Source organism: Melanerpes formicivorus, unplaced genomic scaffold, assembly GCF_026170545.1.
Source record: "Melanerpes formicivorus ecotype bairdi unplaced genomic scaffold, bMelFor1.0.p_v2 SCAF_29, whole genome shotgun sequence".
Classification (NCBI taxonomy): Eukaryota; Metazoa; Chordata; class Aves; order Piciformes; family Picidae; genus Melanerpes; species Melanerpes formicivorus.
Genome location: NW_027142381.1, coordinates 8,865,399 through 8,884,263, shown reverse-complemented (window position 1 = coordinate 8,884,263; position 18,865 = coordinate 8,865,399). Strand labels below are relative to the sequence as shown.

Here is an 18,865-nt window from a genome sequence, read left to right as displayed (position 1 = left end):
CATTGACAGCAAGCAAGGACATTGCTGGGACTTGAGAACAGTTCTTCAGTCTCAGCGAGGCTGGGTGGCAGAGAGCTGCTCAGAGGTGACCCAGGGTAATATAACAATTCAATACACCCTAGAAACTCTCAGGTCAGACAGAACAGTGAGTGATAAATTAGGGCAACTCCAGGAGAAAGTCACCTTTGGTGTCAAATGATGCTGCTGAGGAGCAGGATTTGCATCATGCCTTGAAAACATAAAGGCCTCAGCTTTGCAGGTGAACGAGTCCTCAGCCCAGTCACTGGAGGAACACACCTGAGACACTCTCAGTATCACAAGGAAGCAAACAGGTGTTTGCATCGTGCCTCCCTGCCACCAAGAAAATGATTTGTTCCACAAGAGAGTAAATAAAGTTTCCTCCACACATTCCCAGCCCAGCACAAGGTTTATTTTGAAAGCCAGGTTATGTTTGTGTGAAAACAAAAGAGACTCAGACACCTCACCCTGCCCTACAACTGAATCACTCCTGCAAAAACATCATTACTGTGAAAACATTTACTCACGATGTCTCCTGGCTCGGCAGTCATCTGCACCCTGCTAAGCACTGCACTGCTCAGCCAGCTGCCAAAAGCTAGCATGCACAGACCCTGCTCCTACCACCTCGCTTCCATCCCCCAGTGACACCCAGCAGCACACCACTCCCCCCTGACTGCTTCCAGCTGGGATTTTCTTTTCACTTCTTTCGTGGCTGAATGAGAAAAGAAAGACAATCTGGCACCTGAGAGATCTGCCACAGCACTTGGGGTCTGTTTTGGCAGGTGAGGAAGCTCAACAGTTTGGAAAGAGTGCAAACAAACCCAGCTCCCGCAGGCTGAGAGCTGGGACAGCATCACAGTGTGCACTGCCACCTGGAGACACAAAGGGCCAAGCACAGCTGAAAGCAAACGCTTCAAACGAGACTCTTCTGCCCCTGCCGTGGTTTTATTTACAACAGCTCACGTTGTTGTTGAGTTTTCCCTGAGGAGAATCCACCAGGGTAGTGGCAGAGGGGTGGTTTTAAACAGGACACAGGCTCAGGGCATTCGTTCCACGGTGCAAAAGGCTGTGAAGGCCTTCACTCACAGCTGCACATCACACCTCTCAGTGCTTCTACCATTTGGTGCACAAAGCCCACCTGAGCAGTGCCAGCTCACACAAGAGCAGGGTGACAGCCACCTCTAGGAAGAGGCAACCATTAGATCAGGTGCAGATCTAGGCTGGAATGCAGACCTGGCCATGGCACAGGCAGGCAGGTGGGAAATGCTCAAGACTCAGATGGGCTTCAAGCTCTTGTGGATCCATTCTCTGCTCTGCAGCTTCTGTGTCTGCTACTAGACTGGAGCCAGGTCTGTGCTCTGGTCACACCTCTGCTGCACACTGAAAACCTACCTGTGGTGCTGGCAGAGGATGAGCTGACATAGCAGGCTGCCCTAATTCAGATGTGACACAAACAAATCCACTGCTGCTGAGGCAGAACCTTGCCAGCCAATAACCCATGGGGTAAGTGTACCAGCCACAGCTATGCAGGGCTGGGGCTAGGCCTGATAGTGTGATCAGCTGCACAAGCAAGCACAGGGAGATGTGCTCAGATCTTCTGTGAGCACTCCTCAGGTCTGGGTCTTCTAGCACACACCTCAGAGCTGCTCAGAGGGCAGCTCAGTCCTTTCAGATGAGATGCTGCAATCCATCAGGTGTGACAGACAGACAGACAGACAGGGCACAGTTCATTACTTGTTACTGACTTGTGCTCCATTACATTTCCATTCCCAGCAGCTCTGTGCTGCCCAAAGCTCAGGCAAGTCTGGTTTTTAACCTGAGTTTGTGACTGTACAAGCCAATACTTGGAACCTAGGTTATGATTTTTAATCTACACACTCAAACAGCTTCCAAAATATCAATTTAGCTTCATGACACTGCAGTGAGAGATGAATTTGTATTATCCAAGAGAAAACTCCAAGCAATAAGGTAGCTCCGGGCTCGATGGCTGCAAGTCCTCCAAAGATGGTCACCAATTTCAGCCTTGTCTTCATCATTCCCCTTCTACTTCTGTTTTTTATACTAAGAAGAACAGAAAGGAAAAGAAAAACACAATTATTTGTGGGAAAGCACACAACTAACAGCAGCAACTCATACTGACAGGGATTTACAACCCTCCTCATGATCTCCATAAAATTATCTGGTTCCCTTAAGTTAGATTGAAAGCTGATAGGCTCTCCCTCTGCAAGAGACAACAATGCTTCTTGGCAGGCACTGTGAGGCTGATCCTCCTCTCCCCCAGTTCAGTTACCAGCTCCCCACTGAAGCAGGCTACACCACAATCTCTGCAGCAGAGCCAGAATGAGGGTGGGTTCTTGTAATTATAGGGAGCCTAGAGTGAGGCTCAGGCACAGTTATTTACTAGGCTGCAAGTGCTGGGATTTGGCTGCTGCTACAATTTTATAATCTATGACTAATCTGTGCCTGCTCCTCCAACAATTCTCATTTGGATTTCATGGACTGACAGAGAGAAGGACTTAACAGTCATTTAGTAAATTAAATCACAGATATTTACAGCAAACTGAACTTTTGACTGCTTTCATTACACTCTGAGAAATCCATGCTAACGTATCATGTTCCCTAATCAGATTGCAAGCCAAGGAAGTGCAGGTGGCTCTCAGCTGTTTAACAGGAAATAATCTTCATTCTTCTACCTAAGGCACCAGTTTGAGTGGTGGCTTTCCAGGCTGTGAGAGCAAAGAGGCATACCCACTGGGTGGTGACTGTGAGACAAGGGAACCATTTGGCCACTGTGTGGTCTAACAGCTGATCTGAGCAGCCACAGGCAAGACCTGAGAGAGAAAAGTAAAGCCATTCTGGGAGGTGATGTAGACTAAGAGAGGACAGCTTCCTTCCAGGAGAGCAGCTGATGCATATTGACAAACTGGGGCTTGCAGGATATTAGAATCCCAGAATGGCTCAGGTTGGAGGGGACCTCAGAGCTCATCTACTCCAACTTCCTGCCATGCCCAGGGACAGCTCTCAACTAGACTCAGCTGCACAAGGCCTCATCCAGCCTGTCCTTGAACACCCCCAGGGAGGAGGCAGCCATAGCCTCCCTGGGCAGCCTGTGCCAGAGTCTCACCACCCTCATACTGAAGAACTTCTTCCTCAGCTCCAGCCTAACCCAGCTCTGCCTCAGCTACAAACCATTCCCCCTTGTCCTCTCTCTAGAGATCCTCATGAAGAGTCCCTCTGCAGCCTTCCTGTAGGATCCCTTCAGCTACTGGCAGGCAGCTCTAAGATTCCCCTGGAGTCTTTTCTTCTCCAGGCTGAACACCCCCAGCCCCCTCAGCCTGTGCTCATAGTTTCTTTCTCCACAGCAGAGTCACACCAGACACCGCTGCTGAACAGAACTCTTCATGGAAATGGATTTAGAGAGAGAACAAATTAAAGCATCACTGACTCTACAAAACACACCTGAGTTTATCCTCAGCAAAGGAGAGTTATTAGGCAAGAACTGTCACCATCCTAAGCCTCTGGTGGTTTGCTGTTTCCTTTCACCCAGACACTGCAATGCCCAGGACAAGGCAGCAGTTTGCTTTTCCTAACCTGCTTTCTGACCTTCTCTTCTTTGATCTGTAACTGTTGGACTCGAAGGCCTCCAGATCTTCCAACCCCTAACACCCTGTGATCTGAACTGAGAGAGAGAGAGCAAAGCCTGGACAATCTGATGCACTTACTTTATTCATGACCCAGTCAGCATCTTCAATGGCTCTCCTGATAATCTGCTGGATTCGCTCAGGATCGTCTTCATCAGCATGGACTCGGAAGCTCTGCAAGGTTCACAGTGTCACACTGAGCAGTCAGCTTCACCCTCAGACAAAACCTCACCCACACCTCAGAGAAAACACCTGAGGCAAACAAACTGTTGATCTGAAGAGGTGCAGACAGACACAGCAGCACCTCTTTCCCTAAGAAGTCTGCTCAGACATCATTTCCTACTCACTGTTTATACATCACCAGCAAAAAAATAACAACCCAAAGAGCTTCAATTCAGAACTGAAACTGCCTGCTGTTACAACTAGAACAGGTTTGCTCAAAGGCATGGAATTACCTCCACATAAACAATTAGATGCCATTCACCTAGCTGAGGGGGTTGGAGGTGGGAGATATATAGATAGATATAGAGATATATATGGAGAAATATTACAAATCATTGACAAGGAACCAGCAAGGCTCACCATAAAGGTGTGTTCAGGTGAGCAAGAACTGATTGTTCACCCTTGACTAACTGAAGAACTGGAGGTGAAGGCCAAGGAAAGCAGGTTTCAGCCTCAAAGCAAACAAAAGGAGATGCTCCTGAACCTGCTCCAGCAGAACCCTTCAGATCCACTAAGGTTTCAAGCTTGCAGAAGAATACTTGAAGCACCAGGAGTTAGAGGAGGTTGGCCCAAGCTGTAGGAGGAGCTAAACCCCAGCAAAACCTCACCACGCTGAACTCCAGCAGCAGAAACGTGCTCCTTACCTGCCTGATGGCATGCCGGTAATGCTGCCGGATGCTCTCCTCAGGAAGCTGCTTGCAGCACCGCAGCAGGTAGCGATACAGCTGCAGGGAGGTCTGAACCAGCTCCGCCTGCCGCAGCGGAGCCATCTGCAAGCTTCTCAGCTGCTGGAAACAGTAACAAAAGCCCCACAAATCAAGAGGAATGTCATTTAGTTCTCCTGCCATGAGCTCAGGCTGGAGGAGCTGGGGGTGTTCAGCCTGGAGAGTACTGCAGGGGGACCTTAGAGCTGCCTGCCAATAGCTGAAGGGATCCGACGGGAAGGCTGCAGAGAGACTTTTCCCGAGGGTCTCTAGAGATAGGACAGGGAGGAATGGTTTGAAGCTGAGGGAGAGCAGGGTTAGACTGGAGCTGAGGAACAAGTTCCTCATTGTGAGGGTGGTGAGATTCTGGCACAGGCTGCCCAGGGAGGCTGTGGCTGCCTCCTCCCTGGGGGTGTTCAAGGCCAGGCTGGATGAGGCCTCAAGCAGTGAGTCTAGTTGAGAGGTTTCCCTGCCCATGGTGGGGAGGTTGGAGCAGATGATCTCTGAGATCCCTTCCAACCTGAACCCTTCTGTGACTCTATGACTGACTGAAAGACTGAGAAGTGTTAAGTAGTTTTACAATAGTGCCACCAGGCTCAGCAAATGAAGGTTTAGCAGCATCACTTGAGGAAACTTTGGAGGAAAACACAAGGTAAATGAGCTTGCTTACTTAATGGACAGGAGAAGGTTAGTTAGTGGTCAAGGTATTAAAATACCTGGTGTGCAGCTCGTACAAGACCACTTTATGATGGGGATATTAAGCTGCATTGCAACACTAAAGCTTTCTCCAGCTTGACAAAACAAGCTCCTCAGCACAAGCTGCTACATATACAAAGCAGTGTCACAGCCCTGGGGGAGTTTCCTTCTTGCAAAGCCTTTACTCTTGGATTCATTCAGGCTTTCTATGTGGGAAGGAGAAGAGTCCATCCACATGGTGACAGTGTAGAATGAGGACACTCAGAAATTGTTGCAGGTGGTGCTGGAATTTAGCACTGCTTCCTAGCAAACCTCTCAGGAGCATCTCAGGAGCTGGGCTGTGAAGGCAGGCCTTCCCCTCGAGACAGTCTGTATGAATCTGGGGGAAAAGAGGCAAATCATTGACAGGTTTGGAATGCCCTTTTTTTTTCCCCCCCTTTCTTTCTTTCTTTTCAGTAACAGCAACAGGAAAAGAACAAACCTAACAAGTTTCACCTCCCTACACTTGCATATTGTAACAATAGGTCCATCCAGGCTATAGGAAGTGCTAATTAAACACTAACTGCCTTGTCATTTACCAGATGGTTACCATCTGCAGAGAGCTACATTAACATTTGGGGGAAAAAGCACTTTTACATCACTACTCTTAAGAATAAAGATAATAAATAACTGAATAATGCAGTAGGTGTATGGCATCGTTTTAGCACCCTTTATGATACTTACTCACCATTTAGATTGCTCCCCCACCTCTTTTTCTTAAGTAATTTAAGTCCTTCAGCCAATTTTCTTTCAGACTAGGATGCCCCAGCCTGGGCTGTGCCTTTGAGTAGTCTAAGCTCCTCTTGCAGTGGGGAAGATCTCCTCACTCTGTGCCTACAAGATGCCCATCAGAATGAGGAAGGAACTACTGCAATCTGCACTTGCAGTTAAACAAAATCCCCCTCCCAGCCCCCAGCCTGTAATGAAGTAGATGTCAGCAGCACATCTCCCTGGCAGTCAGAGGAGCTGTGCTGGTTTACAGCTGCACAGCACACTGAATTGTTTTCATGGTTTAGGCACAGAGAGAATGATTCTTCAATGCAAAGTGAAGAATTCTACAGCAGAAATGCAGAAGGTGTCTGTCTGTCTCTTGAGGGCTGTGGCCTCTGCAACACTGCTCTACTCCTGGCACAAAAGCACAGTGCAAAGCCAAACCTGAGCACCTCACCACTTGTGCTCTCCTCTTCAAGGCTGGGTGAAATCATAGACTCAAAGAATGGTTTAAGCTGGAAGGGACCTCAGGAATCATCCACTCCCTACCACAGGCAGGGACACCTTTCAATTGGACTGAGGTGCTCAAGGTCTCATGCAACCTGGCCTTGAACACACCCAGGCAAGAGGCATCCACAGCCTCCCTGGGCAGCCTGTGCCAGAGTCTCACCACCCTCACAATGAGGAACTTGTTCCTCAGCTCCAGTTTAACCCTTCTCTCCCTCAAATTCAAACCATTCCTCCCTGTCCTATCTCTAGAGACCCTCAGGAAAAGTCATTCTGCAGCCTTCCCGTTGGATCCCTTCAGCTATTGGCAGGCAGCTCCAAGGTCCTCCTGGAGCCTTCTCTTTTCCAGGATGAACACCCCCAGCTCCCTCAGCCTGAACTCACAGCAGAGCTGCTCCAGCCCTTGGATCATCTTTGTGGCCTCTTCTGGACTCACTCCAGCAGCTCTGTGTCCTTCTGTTGCTGGGGACCCCAGCACTGGGTGCAGTATTTGAGGTGTGGTCTCAGCAGAGCAAAGGGGAAGATCATATAGAGAAATCTATGCCCTATTGACTTTTGGAATCTATCTCCTGTCAAAAGCAGCACCTTGTAAAAGCAGGGAGCTGTCCCTGTGGCAGAACCTCTTGCCTTGCAGTTATTAGTGTTGATATCTGTGCTGGAGCTGTGCCCATCCCCTTCAGTCAGGGATTCAGGCTCCACCATGGCAGGCACTATACACACACATCCACACAGCTAATGACAAAGCCTCTGCCACAAGGCAGACTAATGACAAGTCATAAGATGAGGCAGAACGAGGCAGATGAGCCAAACAGGTGGGATGGGAATGGGGAGGAGGTGACAGTAATATGAGCCTGGTTTTGTGTAGACTAATAGAGCACACAACACAGCTCACCACCTGCTTAGCTGCTAGCACCAGGCCAGTTTTAAGGACCTGCAGAAGGATGGTGAGTCATGGCTGAGGGGTGTCATGGAAGGCCCTAAGAAAGGCTCTGGTGGCACTTCAGACAGAGCTTTTCTAGCCTTCAGTGGAAAAAGATGACTGCCTGAAGGAAGTACTTACCAGGGACACCATCCCATGGGCTGCTGCTGAGACATTATCCAAACTAATAGTAAGATATGAAAATAGACTTCCTGGGCATCAACCTCACTGGAAGTCTACCAGAGCCCATGGAGACCTGATGGCTGCTCTGGTAAAATGGCTGTAGCATGAGACAGCATCTCATGAGCTGACCCACTAGTAAGCAGTGAGATACTGAATGAGAACAACACAACAGTGAATTGATGCCCCAAACAGGTAAGGTTAAACTCTGCACTGGCTCATTCCACCCCATGGGAGAACTCACACGGTCACTGCTGGGGCTGCCCCTCTCCCCTGGCACAAAAAGGACAATGGATATTGTAAGAATCTGAGCTGTTGGCTTTTGTTCTAAACCCAGCCCCCTGAAATCCCACAAATGTTACCATTTTTTATCAGCCAAGGGGAAAAAAAAACCCAACCCCACAACACCCTCGAGCTCACAGAGTCTGGCTGTAATCCTGACTAATAATGTAAATCTCCCTCTGATAATTTAAATACCATGCATAGCACAACAAACAAACTATCTAAACCAAGAACTGTTGAGTCAGAAATAAAATAATCCACTAATTGTGCCTTTCTGGAAAGGATGACTGTATAATGTCCTAATCAGAAGGCTGAAATCACATTTGCATTTAGATAAAGCCCTGCTGAAAAAGAGGCAAGTAGAAAAGGAGACACTGAGACTATTGTGGCATTCTCCTGCATGGCATAATCATTTACATTCCTGATAATGATATTCAGATAGCCAAGCAAAGGCTGACCAAAGCCAATTAATCTTGCACTCTGCATTAGCAAGCCTGTCAATTGACCCAGGGCAGAGCTGAACCCAGGCTGATATTGATATGACACCATGGCACTGCCTCTCTGAAGGGCTTTCTGCTGTTGTTGTCACTGTTTTTCCAGCAAATCCCCACGGTTCCACACTTAGCATCTCAGTCCCTCTGGACTAGTTAAACAGCCAAAGCTGGGCTTCAGAGACTGCAAGTGCTAATTAAAGGACTCCAAGAGTTACCTGAGCTGCTGCTGTTTACAGGTTGGCTCCCCCATCCCTCTCCCCCCCCCAGTACAGTGCAGGCTGCAGATGTGTTCTCTTATTGCTCCAAAGTATTACATCTTTAGGAGATGAACCTGGGAATTTATGGTTCCAAATCCCAGTCACACCTCCTGGCCTTTCAAGCAGTGACTTTACACTACCCTTGTAGAGCAGCACAGGAGCACTGCATCCACTTTCAACAATGAGGACCCAAGACAGGCCTGCACTTCACTCACTCAGTTTGGCCACAGGACTGCTATGAAGCGAGCCTGGAACACTGCCTTGGCAGCTCTCTCTAGTCAGGTGAGACACTCACCTCTGCTGGGCAAAGGTCTCGAGGTGTTTGAGACTAACACCTAAGGAGCACTCAGCAGGATGGAGCTGGGTCCCACACACTGCCTCAGCACTCTGGCCACTGAACCAGCTTCCAGGATCAACCAAGCTGTACAGTGAGGTTGTCAGCTGGGGAATGCACTGCCCTTGAGCATTGCCATCCCACACAAAGCCAAGCACAGGGAACAGAACTTAGAAGGAAAAGAAACTGTAAGTGGAGAGTTAGGAGCATCTGATACCATTTCTGACTGTGTGACTGAAGGTACCTATGGGATCTGAAGGCACCTATGGGATCTGAAGGCTGGGGCCAGTGCTGGCAGCTGGCTCAGGGCTCTGCCTGTTGATCACACTGATGTTCTAAACACATGCCCCCCAACCACCCCAAATCCAAGCCCCTCTCCCTGGGTGTCAGCAGGCTTTGTTTGAACTCAGCCATAAAGATCACTGGGAAGGTGAGAGTGAACTTTGCAAATGAGGATTGAGCAAACCAACCCTGTAAACAAAGACAGACTTGGGAGAAAAATCAAATGCAAAGCATCTATTAAGCAGCATTGGTGTAAATCATCTTACCTAAGGTGCCAAAATTATTTGTCCTCCTTCAAATGTCCAATGAGAGACTCTGCAAGGGAAAAAAATAATCACCAGTGAGCTTACTATTAACAAAACCCTAGCCCAGTGCTGTAACCTGGCTCCTTGTGACTTCACTGGACCTGCTCTCATTGGCATGAATGGGATCCAAAAGTGGTACTTGTGCAAAAGGAGCCAGCAGGATTTTCTGCACAGGCAAGTGATCATCCAACTGCCAGAAGAAGAATGAAACTGGAAGCCCTTTGAAACCTCTCTAACCACAAAACATCTTGGTTCACTCTTCAACATCAGCCCAGGAAGATCCCCACGTGGAGTGCTGCTAACCCAGAAGGATTCTTACTCTCTTGTCTTAGCACCTGGCTACCTCAGTCCTTCCTTCCAGCTTCCAGAGCTTCCCAGCTGGCAGACACAGGGCAGGTCTGCCTGCAGGCTGTACCTTCTGAAATACACTCACAACTCATTGCAGAGGGCAGGACTCAGCAGCTTCAGCGCCCTAAGTGCCCTTGCTGGTTATTACACTGGCTTTTCTTCACTCCCCAGGAGGCCAGAGCAGTGAGTGGAGCAGTGTTCAAGGCCAGCTCCACGGGGTCTGCTGCCCCAGGCAAAGCAGCCGCTGCCTGTGCCTACCAAGTCACATCCACGCCCAGAGCCACGGAATGCTTTGCAGCCCTGGGCCGTGGCCTGCCCTGTAGATATTCCCTTCCCCTGTGTGGCTGAGCATGCACAATGCTGAAGTCACTTCCCAACAAACACATCTCTGCAGCACGCTGAGCTTCTATGAGGATCTGCTCTCTTGATGTGATCACTTCTGACGAGCTGTGGCCTGGCATTGTTGTGGATTTTGTCCTAAATATGATCTGCAAAGCCCCATCGTGTGAATGCTGACAGCCAGGCTCGTTCTGCTCACTTCTATGTCTGCTCTCCTCTGCTCTGTGCTTTGCTTGATGCATGAGGCAGAGCAGCAGTGTCAGGAGGCAATGCAACCGCAGCCCCGTTTGGGGCAGGGCCCTGGGGGGGTGAGTTCAGCTTCACACAGCATCAGAGGAGCCCACGGGGGATCAGGCACTGCCTACAGGACAGATCTCAGAAGTCTGTCTGTTGACAAGGAATCTCCACTGGTGATTAGAAAAAGGATTAGAAAAAGGCACAAAAGCTCTGGGGTTTGGTCATCAAAACACTGAATCCTTCCAGTGCTGCAGGCCCATTAGATAAATTAACCCAAGGCAGAGGGCAAGTGTTTTACCTTCCAGTGCCTTGGGATCCCGGGGCAGAGCCATGCAATACATCAAGCAGCTCATAAACCAAGGAGGCTGCTGCAACCCAACACCAGTGAGGAAACGTGCTGCCCACGCTCAGGCCAGCTTACCCTCTGCTGGATAATTAATAAGCAGGCTCTGACTAATTAGAGTTGTATTCTTTGGAGCATGCTCACTAAATGTCAAGTTCAGGCTGCAAGGGGAGGATAAGAATCTCCCTGGTTTAGGTGCAATTCAAGCTCCTCTGCTTGCCCTTTTCTCCTGACAGTGGCTTCTGGCTTAAAGTTCTGAAAAGCAGAGTCTCAGAAGAACTTTCTCTTCCCAGCTGTAAAGTGCTCAGTTCAGCTGCTGTCAACAGGAACTCTGTCCTCAGTGGCCAAATCTGCAAGTATTTACCTTTGAGATCACACCTGAATAGGGATTGAGGTAGTCCTTGGTCTCATCAGCTTTAAAACAAAGCCAGCTGTGCCTGCCTGCCTTGTAAATGCTGCCAGCTGAAATGATGCAGTTCAGCAGTCAGTGCCCTCCCTACCACTTCATGGTAACACAGCAATCTTCTGTCTGGGCTTATATCAACTTCTAATACTTTTGGCATCTTCTGACTGGGCACAACAGAAGCTACCACAAGCTCTGTTCAAGGACAGATAGCCAGTTGGCAGCATCAGGCATGAAAGCTCTTCTGAAGGGTGCAAACACGCTGTCTTTGATTAATGAAAACATTTATTCCAAGAAGTGTGGGTCACAGAAGTGTGGGAAGGAAAGCAAGTCTTACATAAGCTTTTGCCAGGGTTCCTAATTAGATTGAGGAAGGGCTGAAACTGGTTCAAGTTTACTTTACCTTCATGCTTTAAGACAGGCTCATCTTGCCCATGCAGGGCAGCTTTATCTTTTGAAAAGACAGGTTAAAAGTACATAATTCAAACAAGCAGCTACCAGAGCAGAAAGGGCTCTGCCTGGGAAAGTAGAAGTACAAAGGTTCAGTAGAAAGATAAAGTCATGGGAAGGTGAAGAGCCAGAATTGAACAAGAGCAAGAGAAGTCACTGTGACCCACACTGCTCTCCAAAGATTAGTTAAAACCTTGGGGTTTTAAACAAAGAATGCCTAACACATGCCTCTTAACACCCCCTTAGTGCAAACATCACAGCCAGCCTGCAAGGGACTAAAGCCTGCAGTACAGCAGGGCTGTCCAGGCTGCCCTCTCATTTCACCCACCTCCCACAGCAGATCCTCCCCAAGCCCTAACTCCATACAAATCCCCCAGCTGGTGACAACGGTGCTTGGACACTGCCCTGCTACCTGCAGCCTGCCCTGTAATCATCATTCCCAGTTGCCATTATCCTTTACAGCAGCAACTTGCTGTCCTGTTTCAAATCCACCCCTGCTGCAGCTCTCCATCTCCCAACTCTTTATTCTCACTCCAAGCAACAATCTGAACCAAACCCTTCCCTGGCATACACCCTGCCTGTGGTGGAATCATGGCATGGGTGGATTTGGCCCTCCACACCTTGAGCCAGCCAATGGCTGCTCCTGACAGAGAGGTTTGTAAGCAGCAGTACCACAGAACCTTTAAGACTAGGAGTCTTCAGCCTCTTAAGAGGGATTTCAACTTGCAGAGTTCACTAATCAGGGATTGTTACCATACCAACAGCTAATCATGTGGGCAGATGCCCACCAGATCTTAGGAACACTTCTGAGGTCTTAAAGCTGTATCTCAAGTTTTCCCCCAAACTTTCCTGTCACTCTCCAGGGCCCAGCCTAAGGAAAACCTCTTCTGTGAGACTGACAGAATCTCAGGATGCATCAGGCTGGAAGGGACCTTCAAAGGTCATCTCATCCAACTCCCCTGGGAGAGCTGCAGAGGTACCTGCAAGGGAAAGCCACTGGTGCCTGCTGCTCAGAACAGAAACCCACCTTGTTGGGAGCAATGCAGAACACCAAAACACTGTTAGCAGCAGTTCTGTGTTGCACCTCTGCAAACAAGAGGCAATCTCCTTTCCCAGCTCATTCCATCTGAACCTAGGATCAGAGTCTCAGCAGCAGACTCAGGTTCAGTTTGTCCCAGAACCTTTCAAGCTGTTTTCAGACAAGACAGTTTGATCCATCTTCTGCAGGGTGTTCCAGAAAATGAATCCATTCTTAAAGACTCCTTACCATAGGCAGAACTCACAGAACCCAGACCAAACAAACACCAATCAGATATCTTTAGCCCTCCTTTCCCCCCAAAAGGCATAAAGAAATCAAACAAGATTCTTAATATTCCACATGAATAGCAGAAGCCAGAAACAGATCCTGGATATCCTGTTGGCCAGGGATCCTGGCCATGATTTCTTCATGCTTCCACTTTCCCCCCTGCTTTTTGGGTATTTCTGCCATTGGACCAGGGTGATACACAAGAAAAACACTCTGCAGAACTCTGCAAGAGCTTTTGGAGGTAGAGAACAGCTTTTCACTGAGCACACACAACACACCAACATTGTTCAGTAACTAAACTGATTTATAGCCCTGGGTGAGATGAAGTTAGAGGGGTGGGGAAATAAAAGAGTTTGTTTTATTGTCTGTAGAGTGAAGTTCAAGGCAAAACTCCTGATGTGAGAGTCCAACTCCCAGCTTTGCTATCTGAGATTAAAACAAACAAGCTGCACTTCATGGCAAGCAGGAGCTGGAGCTCAGCTTCAGCCCTTGGCACGAGAGGGAAAAGCTTGCTTTTATCCTTGGCAGAGCCTCAGCCTCCCAGTGCAGGGATCCAGTGCAATACATCCAGTCACCAGTGACCCAAATATCTCATTGCACTGTGCCTAGGCCAGGGATGCACAAACAGAAAGAGACAACCCAAGCCTCTCAGATCTCCAGGAAAGAAAATACCTGAGAAAGGAAACTGTGCTCCAGAAAATTAAGTGGCTCATGCAAAGTCACACAATAAGTCAACAGCAGAGCTGGGAATAGGAAATGGCTCTTCTGATTCTCAGACTAACATCTTCTGCAAGGGATTGTGCTATTAATTGTGTCTTACCCAAAGATTCATGCCAGCTAACTCACAAAGCTATCCTCTGAACCTTTGGAGTCTATGTCTTAATTCTTTTTGATGTCTGCCCACAGCAGGGGGGTTGGAACTAGATGATCTTTAAGGTCCCTTCCCACCCAAACCATTCCATGAATCTAAACCAGGCTCCATATCCTCTGTGTACCTGAAATCCTATTAATGATTACTCTCTCCTCCTGGTTTTGACTGAATGGCTCTGGGGCAGTTGAAACATTTCCTTCTGTTTTTCTAAAGTACTTGGATGTTGCTGCAGAATGGCCCAGTGCTGCTTCCCCTGCCCCAGCAGCATTATCAGCACCCCTCTGAGGGAGGGACCGACGGTTCCCCTGACTGGCACAGGCACCGGGTGGAACCGGAGGTGTCTCAGGTTCCAGCCACGATTCAGATTTGTTTACATTCTGTGCAAACTCAGGAAAAGGAGGATAAAAGCCTCATTTCCATTGAAGTCATGCTGTAAACCTCCAGTGCTAATAATTAACTCAATTATGCTGAATTAATTCGATGTAATTATCGGTGATGGCGCAAAGACAGTCGCCCAAAGAAAGTTTGAGAGACAGGAGGAACAGAAGTCTTAACAATACAAAACACCCCATAAATAGCATCTCTCTCTTTTTTTTCCCTCCCCAGAATGAGTCAAAGACACAAAATGAGTTCATTACAGTCATCTGGCTTCACTCAGCCCTCCAAATTACCCCAATACCCAGACAAATAGCTGTGCCATCCAGCAAGGGAACCAGAATTAAAGCATGCCCTGACGAATCTGACACAGCACTCGGCACACATGTGGCTCCCCCTGCCCTATTAGCCAAACAATACTGATTTAATAATACACTGAAGAGATCCACAAGGCTTTTCCCTTTCACTGAAGACATTAATTAAGAACATTTTCCTGTTGTGGTGTTGTCAGTTGGGTGGTGGGGCTTGGTGTTTCTTTTTTTGGGTGAACAATCTGGAGGATGCTTAATGGTTTCTTTTCATTTGATCTGCAGTTTTTAGCCAGTTATTTTCAGACTTACTGGCTTCAAAACAAACAAACCCCAACTCTAAAACAAACACCCAGCTCCCTCCTTCCCCATTTCATATTTCTGTGACTTGCTCTGAAAAAGAAAAAATAATATATTTATATATATATATACCTGAAGGGATCCTCCAGGAAGGCTGCAGAGGGACTTTTCCTGAGGGTCTCTAGAGACAGGCCAAGGGGGAATGGCTTGAAGCTGAGGGAGAGCAGGGTTAGACTGGAGCTGAAGAAGAAGTTCTTCAGTATGAGGATGGTGAGACTCTGGAATAGGCAGCCCAGAGAGGTTGTGGATGCTTCCTCCCTGGGAGTGTTCAAGGCCAGGTTAGAATTCTGCAAGCTGACCCAGAAGCCAGAAGAAATCCTTCAAAAAAGCTGAAAAAAAAAAATCCAACAACCACATAAGCAGGCACAGAGAACTGAGGAACACTGAGCCACTCTGCACCACATGGACTGCAGACTGGGCAATCTGACAATGGTTTGAGAAGGTGAAAAACAACCCTAAAGTCTTATGAACATCCCTGTGTGAGCAGTGAGACTCAAGCTGTGTGGTATTTAGGATTGTTCCTGCTAGGGAGTGTGCTAAGCTGAGACATCCACATTAGCAAGGCCCAGTGGGTCTCCAAGGAGACCTAATTGTGGCCTTCCAGTATCTTAAGGGCTCTACAAGAAAGCTGGGGAGGGAATTTTTAGGGTGTCAGGGAGTGACAGGACTGGGGGGGATGGAGCAAAACCAGGAATGGGTAGATTCAGACTGGATGTTAGGAAGAAGTTGTTCCCCATGAGGGTGGTGAGAGCCTGACACAGGTTGCCCAGGGAGGTGGTGGAAGCCTCATCCCTGGAGGTTTTGAAGGCCAGGCTGGATGTGGCTCTGAGCAACCTGCTCTAGAGTGAGGTCTCCCTGCTCATGACAGGGGGCTGTAATTCAGATGATCCTTGAGGCCCCTTCCAACCCTAACAATTCTCTGATTCTATGTGAGTAAGTTGGGCAGCAACTGACAAGTTCAGCTTTGAGAGCTGAAGCGGAGACGCGCACAGAGAGTAGGGCAGGTGGCACATCCTGCAGCGAGTTGGTAGGACACACAGCCAGGGACATCTTGGACAGCACAGGAGGAACAGGAGGAGGTGTCTGTGGTCTAACCAATCCTCCTGCCAAGCTGACAGAGCAAGGGCTGCTTGCGTAAATGAGAAGTTCATCAGCGTTTCCCTGACGCCAGCCCACGCCTCCATCCAGAACTCCCTCTTCTCACACCCCCAGCCCTGCTTTTCACTTCTCTCGTCACAGACTTTGATTTTTTCCCTTTCATGGATTTTTTTTTTTTTCCTGGCTTGGGGAAAAAAAAATATGAATTAAAAAAGCCCTCCTCACTGCCTCAATTGTCTATTTTCAGCCTAAATTTAAGAAACCCCTTTGGTTCCATTTGTAGCCACATCCTGTCTCAGCCTCCCCCTCTTTTTGTTCCTAAATATAAGGCTGATGCAATGTGATGTGACATGACAAAATAGCACATTTGCATCGGCAGAAACTTTCTCTCAACAGCAGTAATTAAAGGGAGCAGATGAGACATTGCTGAAATTGGTGTTTATTTAGCCTGGAAATAAAAGGCTTAAAGAGGACTTGAGAGGGATTGTGTCACGGACGTGAAATTCATCGATGAGAGCCACCTTCTACGTGCTGCCTCCCTGCAAAAGCAAACAGGCCTTCAGTGTAATCAATTTGAAGAGATTAAGGGGGGTGGGTGGGGGGAAGAAAAAGACAAAACCCCCAAGGATTTCTACAGACCATCCTCCTAGCCAGAGGAGAAAAAATAAATCACTTAATGCGCTGCTTTGGCTTGTAAATAGCACCAAGACACCTGTGGTTACACACCAGCCAAGGCTGCTGAAGCGCTAACTTCAGGGTCTCTCAAACTGAGCAGAAGAAGAAAGCAGATCTCACTGACCACACTGAACATCAGCTGCTTAAATGTGGTGATGTCTGAGCTGAGCTGCAGCAAACAGGCACCTCCAGCTACGCCACAGACTCCTGCTCAGCGTCAGCAGCCCAGGGCTCGGAATGCTGTAGCCTCCACCGGGTTCCTGCAGCAGATTCAAAGCCCACGTCCCTGTGGAGCTGCTGAAATCATTTGCTGCTTGGCTTTGCTGAATGACACACTGCAAGTACTTGTCAGGAGCAGATACTTCCTGCGTGGTATTCCAGTAGGGATGACAGCAATAGAAGGCAGTGGTGGGAGGGAGAGCAAGGTTTGGATGTGGAGGTGGGGTTTTTTTTCCTGCCTTTTCAGAAAGTTAGTTTACTTAATCCCTGTGAAGGATTCATGGAAAGGAGTGATGGATGTTTCACAGGCCCCAAGTGCTTTCAAGTGAAGCTTCCTGCTCTCAGGAGAATCTTCCTCCTATTCTTTAAATCCATCTGTGACTGGCACTACCACTCTGCTTAAAACTGGCAGACCACATTCTGAGCAGGCTCATTTCCATCCTAACACAGATGGCATCGAGAACAGGGCAGGCCAGGAAAAAATCAGTTTGCATATTCTGCTTCAGTTTTTATGGGTCAGATTACCATCCAAAGCCATCAAAATGGCAACCCATATGTGATGTGTCTGCCATTGGAACTGAAGTGATACACCAGCACAATCTTAATGTGGCTGGCTAGAAAAGAGTTTACTTCACCAGTAATTAACCTCTGGTATTCACAAGTAAAAAAGATCTTTTCCTTTCCAACAAACTCCTGACTCTGACAAATCAAGAGAACAGCTTTGGTGAACCAAAAAGGAAAAGACATTATCACATCTTCAGCCCTGAACAACTGCATCAGCAAGGCTCTCTTGGCAGAAAGTCCTCCAGCATCTATGCCAAATACTCCCTTAATAAGCAAGCCAGGTGCAGATGTTGGCTATGGAATTTGTTTTAACTTCTTTGTTCCACAAGCCAGAAAACTGTTCCCAGAGCTTTGGGGGGGAAAAAACAGTGGGGGTATGAAGAGCTCTGCCTGTTCTCCCTGATGCAAGAATATCAACTGCTTTAAAGATACTGCTGTAGCAATGAGAAACGTGTCATCAGCAGCACACAGAACTACTGAGCATGGAATCAGCAGAGAGCTTTGTGCTAAGGGTGCTAAAGGGATGCTGAAACAAGGTCAAAAATGTGGCACTCTGTTTCCAGGCTCCTACCCACTCTCTGCCTCCCAGCAGCAGCCTACCAGATCCAACTGCTGGATTCCATCTACTACAGGGGGGGTATTATCCCAGATGCTCCAGAAGCCAGCCACAGGGTTTAAAGCAGGCACATCTGCTCCTGTGAGAAGTCTATTACACAGCAGAGATGGGTTTTAAGTCTCCTGCTACGTTATCATGGCATCTGAAACCCCAACTGTTACGCTAAGTAACAGCCAGGGCCACTACCCTGTGTCATTATCAATGGGAAGAGTTTTCAGTCACAGTTTTGTCATCCCTCCAACTTCTCCACACAACGTTCTGGTTAAGCCTCCCTGCTGACACTTCAGGTGTTTATTCTCAGCCAAATCCAACACACAGAGCAAGAGCAGATTCTCCACCACGCTGAGGTGCCCAAGCTAGCTGCAAAGCCCACAGAGCCACGAAAAGTTTCCTTTGGCATCTTTACTGGCAGTTTGCAAGCAGAGTTCTGCTGCTGCATGTACCCAGCAGAGCTGGAAGGGAGACAGGGATGCTCCTGAGCACAAACTGCTGCTCAGAAAGAGCTCCTGCAAACATGTCAGGCACAGAACAAATCTGCACCAAGTCCATTTCTGCCCTTCGGAGGCCATTTGGCATTTGCAGCTTTTTCCCCCCCCGAGTGAGGCACACAGGCTCCAAAGCATTGCCATAAAACAAAAACCCCCAATTCCCTCACAGCATCCAGAGCAAAGGAACTTTAATTATCTTCACAGATTAGGTCTGTCGAAGTCCAACAGTAAGCAAGGGAGACCTGCAGAGAAGAATCAATTTTCATTATCCCTT

General features: G+C 48.2%; 1 protein-coding gene across 10 annotated transcripts in view; it reads right to left on the bottom strand.

Annotated features, from left to right (window-relative positions):
* Positions 1–1,940: 1,940 nt before the first annotated feature.
* LYRM9 (LYR motif containing 9) overlaps positions 1,941–18,865 on the bottom strand; it is a 32,866-nt gene continuing 15,941 nt past the window's right edge. For 3 of the 10 annotated variants that reach the window (XM_068154915.1, XM_068154916.1, XM_068154914.1), the window contains 4 exons: positions 9,553–9,601; positions 4,526–4,669; positions 3,741–3,833; positions 1,941–2,079 (listed from right to left, as the gene is read on the bottom strand). In XM_068154915.1, coding sequence (XP_068011016.1) covers positions 2,062–2,079; positions 3,741–3,833; positions 4,526–4,651 — 237 coding nt within the window. In that variant the 5' untranslated portion in view covers positions 4,652–4,669; positions 9,553–9,601 and the 3' untranslated portion in view covers positions 1,941–2,061. Of the gene's footprint in view, positions 2,080–3,740; positions 3,834–4,525; positions 4,670–5,301; positions 5,661–9,552; positions 9,602–11,078; positions 11,209–15,003; positions 15,261–18,865 lie in introns of all 10 variants that reach the window. The other 7 variants (XM_068154910.1, XM_068154913.1, XM_068154909.1 and 4 more) reach the window with 7 other exon arrangements.